At 40.3% G+C, this 23,821-nt stretch overlaps 2 protein-coding genes across 3 annotated transcripts in view; both read right to left on the bottom strand.

Annotated features, from left to right (window-relative positions):
* Positions 1–599: 599 nt before the first annotated feature.
* On the bottom strand, positions 600–10,627 carry lgmn (legumain). 2 transcript variants are annotated; one of them, XM_085143356.1, is made up of 14 exons: positions 10,497–10,627; positions 10,060–10,228; positions 9,765–9,862; positions 7,093–7,174; positions 6,890–6,972; positions 6,707–6,782; positions 6,180–6,242; positions 5,974–6,040; positions 5,283–5,401; positions 4,674–4,763; positions 4,269–4,472; positions 3,988–4,158; positions 2,003–2,070; positions 600–1,493 (listed from the first exon to the last, which is right to left on the bottom strand). In XM_085143356.1, the coding sequence occupies exons 2-14, from the start codon at positions 10,204–10,206 to the stop codon at positions 1,457–1,459; spliced, it is 1,305 nt and encodes a 434-aa protein (XP_084999482.1). In that variant the 5' UTR covers positions 10,207–10,228; positions 10,497–10,627; the 3' UTR covers positions 600–1,456. The 2 variants fall into 2 exon arrangements, with proteins under 2 accessions (XP_084999482.1, XP_084999483.1); XM_085143357.1 differs by lacking the exon at positions 10,497–10,627 and adding an exon at positions 10,346–10,455.
* A 1,660-nt stretch (positions 10,628–12,287) lies between these two features.
* pcnx1 (pecanex 1) overlaps positions 12,288–23,821 on the bottom strand; it is a 36,869-nt gene continuing 25,335 nt past the window's right edge. The window contains 22 exon segments of the mRNA XM_085143370.1: positions 12,288–13,541; positions 13,817–13,957; positions 14,160–14,590; positions 14,674–14,852; positions 14,952–15,226; positions 15,324–15,554; positions 15,657–15,807; positions 16,050–16,150; positions 16,557–16,787; positions 16,875–17,128; positions 19,137–19,352; positions 19,529–19,587; positions 19,695–19,824; positions 20,014–20,122; positions 20,284–20,461; positions 20,585–20,726; positions 20,846–20,996; positions 21,167–21,259; positions 21,373–21,478; positions 21,838–21,947; positions 23,120–23,211; positions 23,424–23,534. Coding sequence (XP_084999496.1) covers positions 13,401–13,541; positions 13,817–13,957; positions 14,160–14,590; positions 14,674–14,852; positions 14,952–15,226; positions 15,324–15,554; positions 15,657–15,807; positions 16,050–16,150; positions 16,557–16,787; positions 16,875–17,128; positions 19,137–19,352; positions 19,529–19,587; positions 19,695–19,824; positions 20,014–20,122; positions 20,284–20,461; positions 20,585–20,726; positions 20,846–20,996; positions 21,167–21,259; positions 21,373–21,478; positions 21,838–21,947; positions 23,120–23,211; positions 23,424–23,534 — 3,632 coding nt within the window. The 3' untranslated portion in view covers positions 12,288–13,400.

The raw sequence follows: 23,821 nt of genomic DNA, 5'->3' as shown, positions 1-23,821 counted from the left end.
TAGTCAAGATGACCTGCTCAAACTGTTCAAACTGAGCTTCATTGACTGTCAGCTGTGCATGTGAAAACTCCTTGTTGATGTCAGAAGTTAAAGGAGAAACATTGTCTTGTCTAATGAGAGCGACATTCAGATGGCAAGGTCAGAATTTGGCGTGAACAACATGAAAGCTGATCCATTCTGCCTTGAACTGACAGTTTAGCCTTCTGGTCGTGGTGTGAGGGAGTTTTTCTCAGCAATCTTTGGCCCTCTTAGTACCAGAGTTCAGCACAGTGTTTACCCATCTTCTGATAGCTGCTTCCAGCAGGGTAACATGTCATGAAGTCATGAATCATCTGAAACTGCTTCCTTGAAAACACTTTACTCAAATGGCGTCCACAGTCACCATATCTCAATCCAACAGAGAACCTTTGGGACATTTTAGAACAACAGATTTGCATTACAAGTGTGCAGCCAACATCTGCAGCAACTATGTGATTTCATCATGACAATATGGACCAAAGTCTCTGAAGTTTGCTTCCAGTACCTTAATAAATCTGTGCCATGAAGAATTAAAACAGCTCTGAAGGCAAAAAAAAGAGTCAAAGCCAGTATTAGCAATGTTTAGTGAGTGCATTTTTACTTTATTTAGATTTCTTTCTGCGGTAGAAAATGAGGAAATTCCTTTAAAATGTTTTTAAAGGAATTTACATAAATCAATGACACTAATAGCCCGAATGCTGTAGTATAACCAAGTTTGTTTTTAATTGATCAATCTCAAGCCCTTCACCTGATTTCTGATGACCCCACAGTCTCTGTTCTGTTTCTGTAAATATAGACCTGCTCTCGGGCTCATTGGTATCCTGTAATAAACTATCAGCTTTTAAAAATCAAGATCACAGGGAGTCCAAAATTCTGTTAAAGCTCACAGCAGTTCACAGCCAGAGGATATGGGTGTATTTATGGATCTATCACACAGTGGTGTGCAAACGTAAAGGTTTCTGATCATAGGAAATGCACAATTATCTGGAAAAGAAATCCTTCTGAGGTTAGCTGCTGAAACAGTAAACAGCAGCTATTAGAAATATCATCCAGAAAGCATGTCACCTTTGCTCCATCGGATTTTATTCCCAGCAGTGTCATAAAAAAGTCTCTTGAGGCTTAACATTCATTGTTTGGTGGTCTGCCCTTGGCAATACCACAAATAAAGCTTAGCAAACAATTTTATTTGCAGTCCATATTATAATTGTGTATTTTGTTCTAAAAACAAGTCTCGCACGCTCTTCACTGTGAAGTCATCATAAAAGAAAAAAGAAAAATCAGTAAAATCAAAAACGACTTTAAAATTTATAGTGTGCTCATAAGACAATAAGGTCAGCTCCACATCCGACTGATTCCCAAGTGGTGCAAAAAGAAGCTCAGTTTTCTCAGCTTCTCAAGCGGAAGAACCAGAGGCTTTGATGGTTTCACAGAAATCCTTTTAGTGGCCACACACGGTGTCCATGGCCTGCTGGATGCTGCGGAGAGACAACAAAACAAGATTACCTTAGTATTAGATCACGAAAAAATATATGTCCACAAGAAACAGAATGTCTTTATCACTTTTCAGTAAGAAATATGACTGATTATCAGCTATTGATTATCTGTCAAAAATCTTATTTTTAAGGACTGATGTGAAAAATTCACTTCATATGTTCCTAGAGACCAAGATGATTTATTCAAACAGCTTTCCCCTTGACAAAAACACAGCAAAACCCACTGATAACAGACAGGCGAGTCTTAAACAAACAAAAAAAAAAAAAAAGCCACATTTAAATGGTGCAAAGGTTTTGTACTAGTGTATAGCTACTTCTATTTACAAGAAACAAATCGACTAAAATCTGAGTTAAGATCAGCTTGAATCCACATACTGTATATATATAAAAATACCCCAAATCAGATGACTGACCCTGAATTAGAGAAAAAAAAAAACAAAGGGAACAGAAACTCAGGTAAGTGGTTAGATTAAATGAGAAGTGGTCTATACCTCTCTGCAGGATATCCTCCTTCACATAGGTTCACCAGTGCATACAGATGTCTGAGTGCGTATTCGTACTGGAAAGAAATCAAATCGTCACACGTCAGAAACGTCACCACAATCTGTGTTTTACATGAATCCTCAAATGTTCACCAGCTTCCTCTTGTTTTATCTGATTCCCTTAAACGTCAGAAACTTTCCAGCGAAAACAAGAAGACTTTCAGAATAAAAGCACACAGCTGCATGAAAGCACCTGGGAAAATACTGAGTTTAAATCATGTGATTAAGGGCTTTCCCAGTCACTGAGATGACAATTAGTGTTACGGAAGTTACTGACTGTAACTTTGTATTCTGGTGACGTCTTTACTTTATAATAAGCGCCTCAAGACAATGCTGTTGGGATTTGGCAATACATAAATTAAACTGAACTGAATTTAAGTATTTCTGATCATTCACTGCCAGATGGTGTGACAACCATGATAAAGAGAGAAACAACATTTACTGCTCAATTCTGTTTTAAAAATCCAATTAATACAGATTTTTTTTTTTTTTTTTTTACACGTAATTAACATATTTCTCAGTATTATTCAGCAAGTCAAACCAATATCTTAGTCATGTGATTTTTTTTTTCATTATTTATTACTTTATTGAGTGATATTACTTTTAATTTACCTTATTATTTATATATTTTTTCCTCCATTTTCCTTTATCCTGAACCTAAATAATCCGAGATCACAGTGGGCAATATGCTTACTGTGAGAAGCTTTTAACATGGCTTTCATAGAACTGTGAGTGGGAGTTCAAGCTTATTCTCAGAGTGTCTGGATTAGAGTCAGCTGAATGCAAAAGAGCTGATGCATGCGAGTACGATACCTGTTGATGAATAGCATGTGAAACTGATTTGGCACTTCCCCTTTACAAGGAGAACCAGAGTCTAGGCATGAGAACGAAATTCTACTATAAGCTTGAAATGTGGCCACAATGTTGATTCATTTATTAATGGCTTTATATGAATCACAGACACTCTGTAAACTGCAATGGGATGTCCTGGGTCTGTTAAAAAGGAGCTTAAAGACTCATAGTGTGTGGCTCTACATCAGAAACGTCAGAAACTGTCCAGAGAAAACAAAAGAAGACTTTCAGAATAAAAGCACACAGCTGCATGAAAGCACCTGGGAAAATACTGAGTTTAAATCATGTGATTAAGGACTTTCCCAGTCACTGAGATGACAATTAGCGTTACGGAAGTTACTGACTGTAACTTTGTATTCTGGTGACGTCTTTACCTTATAATAAGCGCCTCAAGACAAATGCTGTTGGGATTTGGCAATACATAAATTAAACTGAAGTATTTCTGATCATTCACTGCCAGATGGTGTGACAACCATGATGAACAGAGAAACAACATTTACTGCTCAATTGTTTTAAAAATTTAACTAATACAGATTTTTTCCCCCCACGTAATTAACATATTTCTCAGTATTATTCAGCAAGTCAATCCAATATCTTAGTCATGTGATTTTTTTTTTCATTATTTATTACTTTATTGAGTGATATTACTTTTAATTTACCTTATTATTTATATATTTTTTCCTCCATTTTCCTTTATCCTGAACCTAAATAATCAGAGATCAAAGTGGGCAATATGCTTACTGTGTGAAGCTTTTAACATGGCTTTCATAGAACTGCGAGTGGGAGTTCAAGCTTATTATCAGAGTGTCTGGATTAGAGTCAGCTGAATGCAAAAGAGCTGATGAATGAGAGTATGATACCTGCTGATGAATAGCATGTGAAACTGATTTGGCACTTCCCCTTTACAAGGAGAACCAGAGTCTAGGCATGAGAACGAGATTCTACTGTAAGCTTGAAATGTGGCCACAATGGTGACTCATTTTTTAATGGCTTTATATGAATCACAGACACTCTGTAAAATGCAATGGGATGTCCCGGGTCTGTTAAAGAGGAGCTGAAAGACTCATAGTGTGTGGCTCTACCTCAGGTTTGCTCCAGTTGAAGCAGTTGTGTTTGAAGTGCTTCACTGCCGCCTTGTAGCACTGATGCTGGGAGAGGTCAGCTCTGTTGTTTAACATGTCATTGGCTTTGAACGTATTGCCGACGACTCTCTCGACCACTTTGCGCATAGTGTTGGCCATCACGTCCCTGATCTACACAGACAAAGGTTCACACACTCTTTAATGGTAAATTGTCATCAAATGGATTTTCAGTGTACTGTGGCACACTGCCACAAACATTAGAAAGCTTTGTCAGTCTTTACCTTGAGGTGGGCACTGATCTCCATGAGCAGGCCCCGTGCCACACTGATGTCATTGGAGGCCATCATCTTCCTCTTCAGGATGGCCAGAGGAACGTCAGGGCTTGGGGTCAGATCCAGGTTTGTAATTGGTGGCAGGTTCATCGGAGCAGGACTGTCTGCTTTGTGATTACCCTGAAACTGTATAACTTTCATGTGGGCCAAAGTCTGTAGAGAAAGATGTACAAGCGTTAAAATAGAAGGAGGAAACAAACTTTGTTTTTTTTCCCACTCGCATACATGAACACATTCTGCAAGTCATTCCAACTTAAAATGAAACACTACTTCCCCCTCAAATTTCTTTAGTCTAGAACCAACAAGTGCTCATTGAAGCATTTCGTTCAGTTTGCACAGCCTTCTTGCTCTCACCTTGTTTCCGTACTGCTGGACGTGGCTCGTGTTTGTGTGGTTCTTCACAATCTTAAACTGCTGTAGCAATGTTTCTTTTCTCAGATCCTCCTGGATGCACAAAGACAGGAAAAAAAAAAAAAAAAAGTGAACGTGACAAAATGCTTCCAAAATAACAGTCACATGAAGAGTCAGTGAATTTGTTCCGTAAAATAATGTGTGGCAGTTTGACTGTCTCATGGTCAGGTTTCTGTTCTGCTGTTACACACTTATGCAAAGTACTCGGGTCTGGTTAAAGACAAAAGCTCTGCTGCTACGTTTGGAGACGTTTATCACTTCCTTTTCCTGCCAATCTTAGACGTTAACCGTTTCTTTCTTTTTCATTCTCTCAGTGGATTCATGTTTCTGGATTAAATCTACATCTACATCATAATCTGATGTGCACCTCTGCCTGCAGCCTGAAGTCTAAACATTATAAGATGTGTTAAAGCCACCACACAAGATACTCTGAACTTCAGGGTCACAATATAACAGACAACAATTACATTTTTCTTTTTAAAAATATTTTTCAAAAATGAATAAATATTAGAAGCTGTGATTTGGACACAAATGAGGAAGATAATCACACACCACATCAGAGTCCTCCATCCAATTCACGCTGTACCAGTCACCCAGGTAGGTGTCCCGTTTCTCATCATAGTAGCAGGCATAAGAGGACTCCTCAGCGTTGGCTGCTGTGGTGGCATACACTGAAGAATACACAGAGATTCTCATGTTAGGAGACTTTAGTTTTACACTAGGCAGATCTAAAGGTCGCTCGCTAATCTGTTTAACAGCCTCAGAAAAAATTGAAGGTTGTAACTGAAGATCTAAACACAAATTTCAGTAACTGCTTTACACTTGGACTCATCAAAAACAGACATTCATTGAAAACAATTAAGGAAGAATCTTGATCAATGTAATGTGCAGGTCCGGTTCTGTTTATCACTTGTTGTCCGACATAGTAACTGTGCTTAGAGATGAACACAAGCTGGGCTGCTGACCTCAGCATTTAATGGATTCTTACAAAAGACTAAAAGTCAAAAGCAGAAGTCCTCAAACCACGGACCTGACATCTGTCTAGTCAACATAACACGAAGCGTAACGCAAGGCTGATTTAAAAAAAAATAAATAAAAAATTAAAACATGAAAAATAAAAATCACATGATCCTAGTCTGATCCCATCAAAAGCATAGACCAGCATCAGTTACGCTCTCATCACTTGATGCTGGTTCATCATTTTTGTAGTGGAAAGTAATTCTGCTGATAAAGTTCAACTCACCATCAATGTCAGTAGGCAGGTGGTTCATCATTGACCCGGACTCACATGCTTCAATGTAGAACACCATCTATGTGTGTGTGTGTGTGGACCAAACACAAATGTTATGACCTTACACATCAGCACAGCTACATCAACACTTTATCAACTGAATTTTAGACTGCGGGACGTGCCCACACTTGTATGGTACATATCAAACATCACATCACCTTTTTGTATTTCTTGTTGTCGTGCATGTATTTAATGGCTGCTTGAAGGTCTTCAACATGGAGCTGCAGACAGAGAGGTGACAAATTTGCATTAACCACAATTATACACTAGTGTTTCTTAGAGCACCGTGATGGCATGCACTGCAAACATAAAAACTGATTTATCAGCAAATTAGGAGATATGTAAGGTCCCAAAACACGGTTAGTTTACTTGGTGAGGATGTCTCCCTGGTTTGACAAGTTAAACACTAACAATGCTGATTGCAATGATAAGGTTAATGTTCATAAATTGTGTTAACCATTTGTGTTTGACCTCAATGTGGCGATTGCCATCTTTTCATAATATTCCATCTAATAGTGAGATATTTCACTAAATTTAAAAAAAAAAAAAAAATTGAAAAAAAGAACCCAAACCAGACATATCAAAGTGATTGTGAAGCAATAAGGCTTGTGAATCTGGTGTAACCTGTCTGTGGTTGTTGCAGTGCCAGGAAGTTAAAAAAAAAACAAAACAAAAAGGTACTCACCTCATCGGCGGGAAATGCCAGAATACCAGGTGCTCCGTGATCGGTGAAGTAAACAAACACATGATCATTGGGTCCACTGCCAGGAAAATGAGAACAAAGTTAACAGGGACAAAAAAAAAACAAAACAGATTTATTGTTGTTTGGCCACGCGGTCGTTACTTCCTGTCTTTTTTAGCCACTTACCTCTTCAGCACTTTTCCAGAGCCACCTTTGACTTTTGAGGCATCACCCTTCAGCACTGCCAGGAAGTTTTCTGGGGTAACATCCTGCAATAACAGACACATCAACCCACAAAGTTTGCTTTCAGCAGAGAAGTCTCTTCAAACAATCGTCTGGAAAATATTGAAATCAGTTGATCTTTTATAGAAATGCACTGAAGCACTCACTTCCCCGATGTAGTCTTTAGGAACTCCCTTGTACACATCACTGCCATTTGGTCTATTGATCACTATCCCAGGGGTAGGATTCCTGGAAGAAAAACATGACTCAGACACACAGAAGGAAGTGCAAATAGCTGATAGAACACTTTGTGAGATAAAAGGGAAACAGATGGATAACAATGATTCACTCATCTGGTGACAGAGCCACAAAACAATATGACACCGCAGATGTTAAAATAAATCAATGAATAACATTTATAGTGAAATCTTATGGTATACATATCTGCGCACGGATACGTACAGTTTGTCTTTCTTTTTTACAATTCTGTAGCTAGGTATTTATTAACCAGATGCTCAGTCTGTGATTACAATGGCAGTGATACAAGAGCGTGACATGGATATTAAAAAAAAAAATCCATATTGCATAATGTCTCTCAAACTCTCAAAAAACAAAGCAGACTGACATTCATGGAACATTTTAAGGTGTGGGAACAGTTAACAATAACAGCATTACTCAGCGTGCATCGTGTCTGTCAACTTGAATAAACGTGTCTACACATGGGTTATGATCCAAAACAACCAGAAACATAAGGAACATATGTCTCCCATTTATCAGAAAGTTCTATCACAAACTTTACTAAATGTCTGAAATGGACCTGAAAGAATGACTCGATTGACTGCCCGGTAAACTTCAAGCAAGACCAGAGGTGACCGCGCATTCGCCGCTGTCGCACCCTACCTCTGGAATAACCTCCCCCTAGCTATTCGGGCGTCTGATACAATTCAATCTTTTAAATCTCGATTAAAAACTTATTTGTTTAGCCTTGCTTTCCCCGCCTCCTAGAGCCCACACTTTTACTGTACTGGAACTTATCTTTATCACTTTGTTAATGTTTATAATGTTTTCACCTTCAGCATTGTGTGTGGACTTCACTAGTGCCTACTATGCCTGGTGTATTATTGGTTAGTTATGTCACCCGCCTGTTAGTATATTTTATGCTTTATATTTGTATTTATTATTGCTCTTAACTCATTCTGTGAAGCACTTTGGCATACCTGTGGTTTTTTAAATGTGCTATATAAATAAAATTGTATTGTATTGTATTGTATTGTAAGCAAAACACAGTGAAAAGTCTTTGTTGTAAACAGCTGCAAAGTAAATTAAAGTATCTCTAATTAAAGTAACAGCTAACTACATGTGCAAGTCGGCTGGCACTGAAATTTAAGTAGCACAGGCCAACTCTCTCAAATCACTGCTAAAGCTGGGTTTTACATTGCATCCCACTATGTAACTGCCATTGTGATTCCCGCAACCAACACATCTCCTTACATTACCCCTCCTCTGCCAGTAACATGACTCGAGACTATTTCTATGGAAGCACCTTCCTCGTGACTCCTCTCAGCACGACTCATTCACTCAACCCGTTTTTCTGAGCGATGCAGGGCTCTGCAACACAGTGACAGGAGGAATGCCAATGCAGCTCTTTGATCTGATTGGGAAATTCCTGCGAAAAACCTGAAACCCACCACTATCTCCAAAGCTGATGCCAGCAGACTGTTAGTTTTCCATGAGATAGACTAAAGATGTTCCATCAGAATCAAAAAAGACGAAAGACAAAAAAGTAATGACTGACAATACAACTATTTTTAATTTTTGAAAAAGTAGTTTCAAGTGCAATTTAATCTTCTGAGCATTTTTAAACATCAAGAATTCATTCATTAAAAAACAAATCCTGTTTTTCAGTGTCTACAATGGTTGCTCTGATTTGTTTGTTTATGTCAGTCAGTCACCAAAGCTGAAGGCCATTTAAGGTCATTTAGCAAACAACTGGATTGTCAGCAGTTACTTTTTTGTCTTTGTCTTTTGTGATCCTGATGAAACAGTGTTAGTCGGTCTTATACAGGGAGGACATTCACAGTTTGACACCATAGAGAGCAGGGGAAAGTCTCCAGCTTTAGGTTCCTAGGAGTCACCATCACAGAGTGCCTTTCCTAAACCAAACTTCTCCAAAAACCTGCTTAACAACTTCTATAGATGCATCCTCACAACCAAGTTGTGTTGTGAGAACAGCACAAAACCATCTCCGGCTCATCTTTAGCCTACTCACTGTGCAAAGAGTGAAGGGGAAATCCAAAAAGACTCTGAAGGTGCTTCAAAGCTATCCTCACACAGAGACTTGAAGATTTCTTTCAGGCTTCTTGCTGAACATAGCTGTCAAATGACTTTATAACCCTACTGTGATATATTCTCCTGCTCAATTCCACATGATTATGCTCCTCGGGAATATATGGATACATTTATACGCTTATGTACAATATTCTTGTATATGCATGTATTTGTATGTATATATACACAAAACACAAACACAGCAGATACATGTATCAGTATATTTATCTGTTATGTAAATGCAATGCAGCATGTGAGATAGTAAAGCTAGACTTTTGTTATAGATGCTTAATGACAGCAGAGACTCTTGAATTTGAGTCAGATGTAACAGGCCCTACAAACAGCCTTTTCTGGCTTAAGATTTCGTTTTTGTGTGCTATATCTTACTAATAGTTAATAGCCTACTAAGGTCAACAGCTACTAAAATTAGGATGAGTTTGTGTCAAACATTTTTAGGAAAGAAGAAGTATGAATAAGCATCTACAACAGAGAAACAAAAGTGCCAACTCACTGTTCATTTTCAGCCAAATCATCGTACATCATGACCACAATCTGCTCGTCGGGGATGCCATTCTTGTGGACAATCTGGTAGGCATGGCAAACATCGGCCTGAGCGAGGAGGAGAGCAAAAGATTCGGAGGTCAGCTCCACATTATCACAGTATGCAGCCTTTTAAGCAGCGGGAGGAGCACTTGGAAAACATGCATTTGGGAGGTAGCTTATCAGAGCTTAAAGCGGTGCTTATCAAAAACCATGAGAGAAAACAAATGAGTCATGCACAGCTCGCACGGTGGTCGCAGTTTCACCTGGTGCCTGTAGTTGTACCAGCCGTTGGAGCCAGCCACAATAAGCACCCAGTGTTTTCCGCCACTGTTTTCCTCTTCCTGGGTGGGAAACCCGATAACGAGTCCGGCTGTCAGGCCAAGCAGGGCGAATAGGACGGACCGACACATCTCCTCGCTTTCTGTGGGATTCCTGGATGGATGACAGTAGGGAAAAATATTCAGATCCTCTTCTAGATGTCAGCTATGTTTACCGAGGTGGCAACAAACACGGAAAACTGAAAAAAATAAAAACACGTAAACGTCTCACCTGATAATTCTGGGAAGCTAACTAGCCATCAGGAGCACAACAAGCTTCGCAAAACATGGACTTTTAAAAAAACACTCGGAGTGAGTTAAAGCTATTAAGACACACCGCTCAGTTAGAAGTTTTAAAGGAAGACAAAAACATATTTTATTACCTTTTCTTTGCGTTGTTAGACGAGGAAGGGGACAACGAACCAACTACACGCGAATCCTCAGCGGCACTCCACAGTTATATTTAATGTCGGTGGGCAAAACAGTTGGCGTCGTCTTCTACTGGAGCCAATCAGAGTGCTCTGGGGCGGGGCTCACTAATCATGTGAGTAAGGTAACAGCTCTCCGTCATGTGACACTATTATGTTATAAGGCTATAACACAAGCATAAAGGCATTTATATTTTGGATGTAATTTCAAAACACCATAATCTCCCTGGACATCGGTTTTTGTTATTATTTTTTATTATATTTTAATTTGGCTTTGAGGTAATTTTGTGTTTCCTTTTGAATGATCACCTGTACTTCTTTGTCCTATTTTCTCTCTGTGGTTACTATCGCTTTCACTTCATTTTAATCACCCTTTTATATACTACAGCAAAACCATAAATATAAAATTCAATCCACGTGCTGATCACAAGTTTGATTTTATGCTTACTGACACAATTATGACTGCTCAGCTTCTGCTGAAAAGTGGGAATTATACCCCATATTTTCCATATATGGGGTATAATGTTAGACTCAGGCTTGTTGCAGCCCGTCATTAAGGTTGGAAGAGCAGGTAGGTGGGCTTGTTTTCACAGTTAAAGCTGTGCCCTTAACATTATCAAATTAGTGAAATCACCGCTCTTTAACATCAGAGATCCAAATGAAGAAGAAAAAAGAAACTTTCTGAAAGAATGTTTTAAAGAAGTCTGAGATTTTAACTCATACAATTCTATCAAGCTTCAAATATTTCCTATGACCACCTTTGTTCTTCAACAACCAGAGCTCTCTTATTGTAATTTCTTTTAAGTAGTATTCAGGAATAGTTATCCAGGCAACTTGAATATGGAACGCCAGGACTGACATAATGAATTAATTCAAAGCTCTTCTTTTGATGTTGCTGCCTAGATGATACCACACTGCTCCAGTAATGTTGAGGTTTGGACTCTAAGGATGTCAGTGTATGACATCGCTCCACAGCACCTGTTCCCACTGATTTTCAGTTTAGTTCTTGTTTAATTTGGCATACCACAGCCTTTTCTGCCTTTGCCGAATGGCTCCTTGACAGCCATCCTTCTATTGATGAGGCTTCAGTGAATTGGATACATTATATTTATACATTTATACATTTATACAAATTTTTTTTTTTTTAAACTGTAGGTAAAGGAAGAGCTGGCAATTTTCTTAGAATTTTTTTTAAATGAACTGCACACCATAAAATATGCTAATTGTAAGCAAACAGGTTTTTGGAAATCATCTTGTTGGTGCAAAAACACTATTTTATATTTGTCCAACTTCATAGATTCAGGTAAAGAAATGGGAACAAAATCTGCTTTGTGACAGGCTGACAGTCTCAAAGCGTACAAAGACAGAATTTAAAATGAGTTCTTTGTCAAGATGTCCGTTATTTGTAAACAAGACAAGTTTCAGCCTTTAAATTAGGTGCCATTTTTATGCATGAATGATTTATGTAAAATACTGATCTGAAAATGGTCAAGAACAAGGACTGGACTGAAAATAATGAGTGAATTTCACAGAGTGAAAAAGCAACCAATGTCCAAATGAAAAACTTATATAAGAAAGTCTGTCTCCTTGGAAACAAAATATAAAAGATATGATTGGTGGGTTGAAACTTTTGCATGGCACAGAACAATTAGAAAAGCAGAAGAGAGCTACTTTAATGATAAAGTTGTTTAGGTTGTTCTTTTGAAAATAAACTCATGAATAAAATCATTCAGAGTATCAAAGACAGCAATAAATCAAACTTTTATTTCTCCATATAGAAAAGAATTAAGTTAAATAGAGAAACAGTCCACTGAAATTGCGGCATCTCATTTTCAACCAATGGTCCTTTGTACATTAATCTTTGTCCCAAAATGAAAAAAAAAAAAAAAGATGTAACAAAGTGTAAATACCGTATTCACAGTAATAAATATTGAAAACAAAATCTTTTATACATTGACATTATATATATATATTTGTGTAAATATATATAGATATAGATATAATCATATACAGTAAAAAGTTATTTTCAAGTTTATCAAACATAAAATATTAAAATAAAAATGGCCAAAAACAGAATAATGATTGCATTTCTCTTTCCATTCCCAAGGCATCTGTAACCATGGCCATTCAGAATCTGTAATAAATAAAATGTGAATTTATCTAAAGATTGTAGTCCATCACTGTAAATTAAAAAAAAAAAAATAGTGCAAGTTCTTTTTTTCTTAGGCGTAAATTAATCTTGCAAATTTCAAACTAATCCGAACGGAATGACAACAATGACACAGAGGGTGTTGAGGACAACATCGAGTCTCTGACTTCTGTCAGTTCTGCACCACAACTTTCTTTGTAGTCTTGGCAGCAAAAAACAAAAAATAAAAAACAAGGATTTCACATGTATGAATCCATAGCAGATATTCAATAAACTTATTTGGCAAATAGAGCCCAAACAAGAAAGAAGAAAGAGCTCCACGAGCTCCTTACACTCAGCTCTGTCAGGATTTCCAAAAAAAAAGAAAGAAAAGGAAATGCATAGAAATTAATTACCAGTAGCAAGAACTAACTTAAGGGTTGTTTACTGTCATGCAGCATTTCTGAGACGCAAAGCAAGGCAGATATTGTGGATGTGAGTGTCGATCAAAGCATTGGATAAATGTATACTCTGCCTGTGCTTGCACATTTCCCTGGCTTCCTTTCCCCCTCAGCAGTAAGGAACGGGGGAGGGGGGAGAGCTCCCATTTCCTGTTTGTCTCCAGCCTCCTGTTAAAAGTCAGAATAAGGTCTGACTTCATCTCCACGCAAGCGCGCAGGGGTATATGTGTGCGTGCAAGTGTCTGTTTGCGTTTGTGTGCTTGCTTATCCTCAAACCTCTGCACCCAACTCAATGACCCCAGTCTCAATAATGGGCACTAGCTTATCTTCCACCTGTACCAGCAGGATGGTTTTGTCCATATGGGAGCGATTGGCTGGGTCTCGGCTACAAGGCACCCACCGGTGAATCACCTGCAGGGGACAATAGAAGAAACATACAATAAAATTTAGGAAACATTTATGACAGAACAAGTAGGTCAGAAAGGGTGTTACAGGGCAAAAAAATACGGCTTGTGCAAGCATGATAATAATTGCTAAATCACATTTATAGCACCAAAGGTGAGTGAGTGTATGAGGTAAACTATAGCAACATATTTACATGACCTAGAGTTTACTTCATCTGTGTGTGAAGATGAGTAAAGGGAAACATGGTGCTGATTCGGTAACATCCGTGAGAACACACTTACATGCCCTTCCATGCCCTCTAAAGGGCTCCAGTCTCTCCAGCAGGTCCTTCCTGCTCTCAGTCTCATGGTTTCGTCTGGCCACTGCAGCTCTTTCCGCTTCGATAAGTTAATGTTCTCCAGCACCAGACTCACGTCCACAATCTGAGGTGAAGACACGGACCGACAGTGTGTAAAAACGTATGTAACCACAAAGGAACTGAGGGCTTTTACTGGAAAGAAATCACTGACACTGCACGCACAAACAAACACACAGAGGATAAAGTGGAGAACAATAAAAAATAAAAATAGTTATATCGGGACTTTTTTTGCTGCTGTGGATACACAGAACAGAGTATTTACAAACCTGCACTCTGTAGGAGATGTCATCTCTCCGTACTGTGGAGACAGTGGGGTTGTGTTGCTGCAGGTGTTGATGATGGTGATGGTGCTGGCTGAGGGGGTCTGTCACGGTGTTGCAGAGGCCATCGTTGCCCAGTAGGCCTACCAGTGTGTGGCGTTTGCAGGGAGGTATGCTGTGGCTGGAGAGGGAGGCCGAAGGGCCAGCGGGATCAGAGGTGGAGCCCAGCCGGAGCTGCAGAGATGTAGGGAGCGTGCGTAGAGACAGCTGGCTGGTAGAGGAACGTCGACAGGGCTCCAGGCCGGTGGTGGAGGTGCGAAGCGAGGAGTGGCGGCTGCTGCCATAGCGGTATGATGACGAATGGCTCGCCACGGAGGCCCGGGCGGGAGAGTGACGCACCAAACCCGACTGAACCGACTGGGAACTTTGACTGGTGCCTGGACACAAAGGGGAGAATTGGTGTTAGTTTTCATGCTGTGCTGTTAAAGGCAAAATGTGACAGAGGAGCAGTAGTTCTCACCCAGAGTGTGTGGCTGGTATGAGTGAGGAGGGGGAGGTCCTGAGGTGCCCCCCTGAGATATTGAGCTCTGCTGAGAGTCGCCGCCTGTCCCATTCCCACTGCCGCAGGACAAACCCCCTGCATCTGAATCCTCGATATTTCCGCCACTATTACAGCCTGCACCACAACCTTTCCGTAATCTGACAAGAGAAATCTTCATATTAATCTCAACGCAGACCCAAAATATACAGAAGAAATACTCAACAGAGAAGAACAACACAATAGGAAATCAAGCAAACCTGTGCCAGGTGCTGACAATAAAGTTGCGGATGTTTCCCATGCTGATGGGACCTCCCAGGATGTGTCCGAGCTGCGGGTGCGAGTTGCAGTAGGAGGTTGTCAGCGGGGATACGTAGATTGGATATCCAATAGGCTGGTCGCAAGAAGAGTTGATCATGTTACGCAGAGCCTGCTTGGCGTTCTGGATGCTCCCACGCTCTGGATTTCTATTTCTCAGGAACACCAACTCCTGCTGCTGCCCTGCCCAAAGTCCTCGGACACATTCTTTATTTACCTGCAGCAAAATTCACAAGTTTGCATTAAATAACCCGGCTTAGAGTGAGTATCATTAAACCGTTCTGTGCAGTCAGTTGACTCTGTTGCAGACCCACCTTGATAACCCGGAAGCTGAGGTATCGCCGATTGAGCATTATAATTTTATACTCGTTGGTTCCTTCGTCCAGGACGTGGCGCAGAGCTAGGAGCGACGGGGCGTTTGACAGCACGGCACTCCTCCAGGCAGGGTCCCCCTCGTGAGCGATGACCAGGTTCTGCTGGTGAGAGGAGATGGCCTCGAAAAGAACTGCTGGCTCATCGTACTCGTCGGGGGACGTGAAGTGGTCCTGAGGGGGGAAAAAAAAGTTGAGAAGATAAAGATGAGTATAGGGTTTGGAACAGATTTTGTCTCAGTAGGAGGCTCAGTGGGGCCACATTCAGGGTCTCACCTGGTGTAGTTTGAGAGACATTCGGATACCAGGCACCACAACTTTCCTGAGCAGTTCCATGTCTGCAAAGATCCACTCGTCTCGCACTGAAGAGATGCGAAAATCTCCTTTAAAAAGAGCATGAAGTCCATAAAGGAAAGACTCCAGATTGCTGTGATGAAAAGAAGAAGAAGAAGAAAAAAAAGATTAGTCGGTACTCTTTCACACAGACAGAGAGAAAATAGGAAAAGACAATGAGTGCATTTATGCTTAGAAAGACATGCTTTTGAAAGCTAAACAGGAAAACTACAGGAACAATTGTCACAACAAGTCAACCTCCTGTAACTGTTTACTCTCAGTTCATGACACATTTGAACTCATTCACTCACAATACAATAACAATTACTAAATAACCTGGACATATGATGGGCTGCAGTTCCCAGAGCTCTCCTTCCCAGCACGCACAATCCAAAGCAGAGCAGCACCAGAGGCGAGTCTTTCTCACTGTCCAGTGGCTACAATCCGAGCAAAACATGAAAGATTTTAGAGGGCAGCTTTTATCTCCAAATACAGATATTTTCAATATGTCTCTGTGATCCCCCACTTAGTTTTATTTAAAAAAAGACAACCCCCATATCATCTGACAACAACTGACGCAAACACAGGACCCCTTTGGGCAGTAACAAGATGCAATGACTTTTTAAGTGATTAAAATCAAACTGCTCAAGGGATTTAAAGTCTTTGAAGATCTTAAGTTGCTACTGTCATGCTATTAGAATATTTTTTAATTTACTGTGACAATCCAATGAAATATGCTTTGTTTGTACAGCTGAAAAAAAAAAAGACCAATAGCCTGCTGCCTCCTTTATGCCATTTGGGGGACAATAACTGTTCCACAAGCAGAATTGAAGGCCTTATTACCTTGGCCCTTCGGGAGTTGCAGTACTGGATCCAGCCCAGATAGACACCACAGAAACTGTCCCTGGAGATGCCCGCAAGCCGGTGGTCATAGTCCTCATCAATGTTGGGATTGAAAGTGGGATCCAGATCGACATAGTTCCTCTCTCCACATCCCCGCAGGCCATCTTTCATGGTCTCATTAGCCAGCCATTCCTCCAGTTTAGGAGAAGCAACCACATAGTAGATGATACCCTGAGCACAGAAAGGGATGATGCATGTAGAACTTTTAGAAATCCCACACTGCACTAAAACATTCTTCTCTCGTGTCATCCCACAAACCTTGACATAGTAGGTGGTGAGGATGCGGCGTAGATCGAACACCTGCAGCATGGAGGCAGCGCTGTTATCAGTGATGCTGTAGCCCTCCAGAACATACTTGGTGACCAGCACCTCCCACGCCAGCCAGCGCTGCCCAAAGGCAGCATTAAAGGATAGGATGTGAGGGAGATGGCCTGGCTCGCAGCAGCAGCAGCCCTCGTCTTCCTCCACCCCTTCAGTGATGGCTTCGACTTCCCTCTGCTGGCAGTAAGTTCCTGTGGAGGAAAAGTCAGCATGTTATTGATGCTGTGTGGGACACAGGTCCGTTCCAGTTCAGTCCGGTAAAGTGCAACGAGTGAGAGAATCGTGATTATCATTAATAGTTCAACCTATAATTTTCTGTTAACTAACTCGTTGATTAATCACTTTATCATTGGAGCTTTAATCCAATAAACTGGCAGAAGGAAGATGCTCTGTAATAAACACAAAGCTGCTGACAGAAACTGGTGATGAGTGTCATGTGTGTGCCTCCAATTCTATAAAATGTTTACTCTGTCACATGTTCTCAGCTAATGTTTCAGCAGGTATATTTGCAGCACAAAGCTTCAGGCTGAATAAAACAAAGTCACGCTGATGATAAAGCACGACCAGGTGTGTTTGGGAAGGAGATAAGAATGACTAAAGAAATACAGTGGAATGCCACTTTGATGAAATATCTCAAGTAGTACTTGTAAATAATTCTTAGGGTTTAGTTTGACCTTAAAAAAAAAAAAAGAAACAAAAAAACAAAACAAGTGTACAAATATGAATAAAGATTGAAACTGGAGATCTATGAAATGCCAAACACACTTGAAAGCCAATACGTGTCACATTTATTTTGCTCTATGGCAGACCTACGATGGGAACTGGCTTCACAATTTTAAAGTTAACTTTGTGCTGCTACACTACATGGACAAAAATACTGGACCACCTACACATTACTCCTACAGGAGATGTTTGGCCTTGGAAACTCATGTCGTGAAGCTCCTTGTCCACAGTTTTCATGCTGATCGTAATGGCAGAGGAGGTTTGGAGCTCTGCAGTTACTGAGTCAGCACAGCGTTTGCAACTTTTACACATTACATGCCTCAGCGACCCCACCCTGTAACTTCATGTCATCAATTCATGGCTGAGTTGCTGTGGTTCTTGCACGGTTCCCCTTTGCAATAATACACTTACAGTTGATTGTAGAAAATCCAGGAGGGAAGAACTTTCACAAAATGATTTGCTGCAGCAGTGACGTCCTTCTATAGTACCATACTTGAAACCAGTGAGTTCTTTAGAATGATCCACAAACGTTTGTTAAGACAGATGGCTAGGTGCTTAATATTATACACTTATGGCCATGGGACTGAAAAAGACAGAATTATAAGATTAAGAGGTGTGGGACAATACTTTTGTTCATGTGGAAATATAAAAATCTTGTAAATAACAGTGGTCAGAGCAGACAAAATAATAATTACACAAAGAATACTTGCAACTTAAATAGGCAGTAAATATATATATATATATATATATATATATATATATATATATATATATATATATACTAATTCTACTTATAATGTTGACACAGCTGTCCAAGCTCTAAAACTAACTGAACGATACATACAGCCTGTTTAGTGTGAAGAGTAAAAGAAGAGATGTGATATGGGCCACAGGTCTGACCTCACACTTGAAAATAATGTTTAATGAGGTACACTAAAAAGTCATAAAATACATTTTTACAAACACTTACAAAACGTTAGACCACATGATCTTGGTTAGGTTGACAAGACCCAAGTAAGGTTACGTTTGAAGATCGTTTACAATATTTTAGTCACTTGGGATTCTACTTGGGCAGGGATAGCTCAGTAGGTAGAGTGGTTGCCCCATGATCGGAAGGTCGGGGGTTCGACTCCACTGAACAGCTACCCTGAGGTACCCCTGAGCAAGGTACCGTCCCTACACACTGCTCCCCGGGCGCTGCATTGGTGGCTGCCCACTGCTTCACTGGGTGAATGGGTTAAATGCAGAGGAGTAATTTCCCTACGGGGACTAACGCATACACATTTATTTATTATTTATTTATTGGAAACAAATAAGACTGATCATATTAGCTGTAGTGAAACACCTGTTTTCTGAATTTCTTTTAACCTTCAGTTCTTGCACTACAACACATTTGTTAATAATTAATTGTCATTAATTAGTGACTGAATCCCTGCAACAGCTGGTTCAACACTTTTTACAAATGGCTCTCCTCACCTCTGAACTCCAGCCCTCGAAGCTGAAAGGTAACAAGGCCGTTGCCAATTTCTATGAGGTGCACCAACGCATTCAGGTAGTCAGAAGCCAAAATGAAACAGTCCCCGGTGCTGAAGTTTCCCCAGCGGCCCAAGAGGAGGTCTCCACAGAGGCTGTGCTGCAGGGAGCGGGTCAGGTGCTCATAGAAGATGGAGTTCAAATTGTTGTCGTCAGAGCCTGAGGACAGATGAAGGAAGGAGTAAAGTACATTAATAAATCACACGTCACTGCTTTATTGTGTAACCAGTGTGATCACTAGGACACACTGAGGATTTAAGTCTGCCCCAATTAAATATCAACATTTAAACAAGCAATTCTCTGGTTACAGTTTTAACCAAAAGACATGTTGTCACCTGGATTTCTGTCCAACTGAGAGGCCAGTCGAGTGTTTGAGTGATCCACTCTTTTAGTGCTGCAAGAAAACGGAAAAGAGCAACACATTTTAGAAGTGCAAGAAAGTGTCAGAGTGTATTTGACATTAAAATGTTTAAAAAAAACAAAAACAAAAAAACTCTTCACTTGTAGTCTCTCTCCCAGAACTTGACAGGACGGACATAAGAAGTGATGAAAATGGCGCTGCCCAGAAAGGGATTGAGGGGGGTGGAGAAGATTGCTGACACTACAGCCTGGACAAACAGCATGGCAGAGTCTGATGAGGCCTCAGGTCAAGGTCATTTGACAACTTGCTACAAGAAAAACTACAGCCTCAAAAAACAGAAAAACAAAACACTTAACATGTTATAACAGGAAGAATTTACTGCAGTGCTGCAGACCAACATAAGAAACTGCTGACTCAGTCTATAGTATGCTGTGATAACAGACAGCAGTGAAAGGATACGAGGCACGGCAAAGGGCTGAGCAAAGGCGTGGAAGGCTGAACCCCACGTGATCTGCCAGGGGGCGATGTAGGTGTAAACAAAGTGCAGCTTATAGAACAGCTCCCACATCTAAAAAAAACCACAAAAAAAACCCACAAAACAACCCCCCCCAGAAAGAAACAGTCAAGAAACCAGTAATACGAATCATCCACCTGTGATATGATATGTATGCATGTGTCTTGCAGTTAATCAGAATATTCGCTCGAATAATTTAAATACATTTCTCTTACCTTGCTGAAAATGATAGACATCAGGAAGAGGTCAAGCAACAGCGTTTCCGACAGATGACGGTAGTCAAAGGTGAAGAAGAGGACAGTGAAGAGGATCGTCACATACTGGTAGGTAGGACTGCTGTAGCAGGAGCGAAGCAGTTTCAGGCCTGCCACTGTGATCATCAGTGCGCCGATTCTGGAGCAGCAGCAAAGAACATTTTTTGTTTTGTTTAAGTACCACGCATTCAAACTTGCATCACTCTAAAAAGCTGATAGAAATCAGAGAAAGAGTCACAAAGAGAAACAACGGAGTCCTCACTCGGTGTCGAGTCTTTTCGGGCTGGCCAGCTCTCTGGCGCTGCCGCTGAGCTCGTTGAGAATAACGAGTGGATAGAGAACGTTCTTTTCCACAAACAGCAGCCACACGTGCAGCTTTTCAAACCACATTACATGGGCTGCATCTGACAAAAGAGAGGAAGAGCATTTGAGATGCTGAAGAAAACGAAGAAAGAAAAAAAAAAAGACTAAATATAATTATTTTTCTGATTCCCCCCATGTGACTCAAATTCACTGTACTTACCCCTGACTTCAAACTGGTAGTACTCCTTGTTTTTTAAAAGAGGGTGAGAGAAGCAGTACCAGGGTAGCTGCTTGCGAACTTGAGGCAGCAGGTAGTGGCTGAGCAACCCCACCGTCCCCAGCAGAGCATACAGGACATAACTGAGGAAAGGCTGCGGGAACACAGAGATGCAATAATGCTTACAGTTTGTGTTTGCTGGTTTTAAGAACAAGAGAAAATAACTGACTAGATCATCATGAGTGTTAAAAGAATATGTAACGTAACAATACAGCACACATTACATTTGATTTTCTGTATTCAAAACCAAAGAAATGACTGTACCTGCAGTGCTATGAATACTGTGCTAACGTGGATGGCGAAGTAAAGGACAGCAATGACCACACAGACGATCAGGTCGGACTGCAAACGCTCATTCTAAAACATTTGAAAAGAAACACTTAAGGGATCAAAGAAACAAAAAAAACTATTTTAGACTGAAAATTAGAACTGTGCAACAATTTTAACAACTAAAATTGATGTATACTCACCACTGAAGACCTAAGTTTCTCTGGCAGAGGGTCCTGGACCTCTGACAGGGGGTCTTCTGGATTTTTGTCTCTTAAATTGGGTAAAATCTTGGACTGTACCAGCGAGCTGTAAATCAAAGAGAAGAAAATATTACCGGTTTGAAGGCCATCAACCTCCTGTGAGGGATTATACAATCAGAAGGATCGCAGAGTCATCATCTGTTAACTATTTGGTGAAGCAGTGTTAAGCTATTTGAACTGATTTCAGGAAATCCATATCTAAGATAATCCACAGAATATGTTTGAGTAGAAAGGTCACACGTAAATCTTAACGGATGAAGCAGTTAATGGAAAATCCTTTTTTGAACCAGATAAGTCATTTTCACCCATCCAAACATTAGGACCAGTTTTGGTTTTAAAAATCATGTAATGTGTGAATTTTGCTTTAATACAAAGCAAAGCTGTGGTGCATGTCTGTAAACTTACAGGAGGACAGAGGGGTCACTGCTCTGCCGGCTCAGGTGGTAAGACACTGCCACCAAGAGGCCACAGAATACAGAAAATAGCACAGGGATGTGATGAGGCTCCCAGGACTCCTGAAACACAGTATCAAGGATTTAACACACTTCTGGGTGTCTGACCTTATGTTGCTGGTATATTTACACATACAGTTTGTTCATGTAGATGCCTGATGTTTCCAAAACTACTGGATGGAATACCATGAAACAGTCCAAGACGAATCCTGACAATAGCTTCTTTTCAATATGCTAAATTATGGTTCTGTGTATCCTCTATCCTGCCATGACCCACAAATCTCTTCCTCCAACATTATGACAGATCTTTGAGCAGATTAAAAAGGACATAGAGAAGAGGCTTCTGGAGGAGCTAGGAGTGAGCAAGAACAAATGTAGCCTATATGTGGCATAGGCTACATCTGCATAATTTTAAATGTTGCTCTTCCACATGTGACGCAGCTTATTCCCACGAGGCTTACTTTGTAGTGCTATGGATAAAGGCCAGCAGCCAGTATAACAGAACATAGCGACATCGGGAGAGTCTGTTTAATATACCTTCTTGTTTCATGTGTTAAATCTAACACATTTGCAATGTGGTTTGGCATCACGGAAAGCAACAGTTAGTCTTGTTTTTATTTTTATATTTAACACCCACACCTTTATGTAGTTAGGTACACTGTACAGTAATGAAGCTTTACTTATATATGTGAATAAAAAATATGTTTTATGGACATTTGTACTTGTCAGTTTTAAAGGTAATTCAGATGTGCAAAACATCAATACAATGATTAAAACTGATGCTATATGAGTAAGAACTCGTATAGCTCATAACAACTCAACTATGGTTGTGTCTCTTCATCACATCTCTCTCATCCTCACCGGGAGGACGAAAAGCAAGTGAGGGAAGCGAGGAGACATGGATAATTAAAGGATAATGAATTAGGACAATAAATAACAAGTAGTGTATCCTGGCGATTCCACAATAAGTTCTCTACTGCAAACAGAGCATCACAGTTTTTAGTGTCGAGTGATGTTGACAACAACTAGTTGGACTGAAATTCGACACAATCATTCATGTTTTCCTTAAACGCCAAGAACAAGAATCAGGTACTTCTTATTTTTTCCCATTTATTGTCACCACCTCAACAAAATACGATTTTTGTATTTTTAACATTATAGATCAAGAATATGCTCCTCCTTGAGCATCGCTTGCACTTTGTGTTTAGTCGTTATTAGGCATTGTTTGCGCTCACCTTCAGAGCTCCGTAGCAAAAGCCGTAAAGCAGAGCGACAGTGACGATGCTGCGCAGGATGCTGTACAGTGCTGACAGAAGGCTTGTAGAGGCTGCAAAGGGAACAGGGAGGATGCCAGCAATGAGAGCACTCAAACTGACAGCAACAAGGGCAGGCAGAATGCAAATCAGCACAGTGGCCTCTTATGATGCCTGGTATATCATAATGTATAAGGTAAAGCAACATGGATAAGTGGCTGACGTCTCATCCTGTAGAGGTCAAAGTCACCCCTGCAGAAATGTTGTGTATCTAAAAGTTACTCACCATTGCCCCCGAACACATGGATGTCCAGCTGCTCAAAGAGATACATGACGAACGTGTTGACTTGTGGCAGCAGCCCCACAAAGAAGATGATGGGAAAACACAGAGTAAAGACTGCAGGGAGAAGCAAGCAAAGCAAAATTAAACACATTTATCATCCTATAATTCTGTAATTTGCAGGGATCACCTTTCACACACAGGAAACAATACCCTGAGGCTCACTACAAATATTACTGGTTCCTAATAGTGTACAGCAACGTCTCCAAAGACAATGCAGCAATAATTATCGATTATGAGTTGATGAAAGGAGCATTTAATATCTATATAAACCAAAAGAAAAATTTTGCTTTTAGTAGAGATTTGTTGCTCACACACAGTCTGCACTTTATGACTGTTGCACA

This window comes from Neolamprologus multifasciatus, chromosome 19, assembly GCF_963576455.1.
Source record: "Neolamprologus multifasciatus chromosome 19, fNeoMul1.2, whole genome shotgun sequence".
NCBI classification, from domain to species: Eukaryota; Metazoa; Chordata; class Actinopteri; order Cichliformes; family Cichlidae; genus Neolamprologus; species Neolamprologus multifasciatus.
This window is presented reverse-complemented; position numbering and strand designations above follow the sequence as displayed.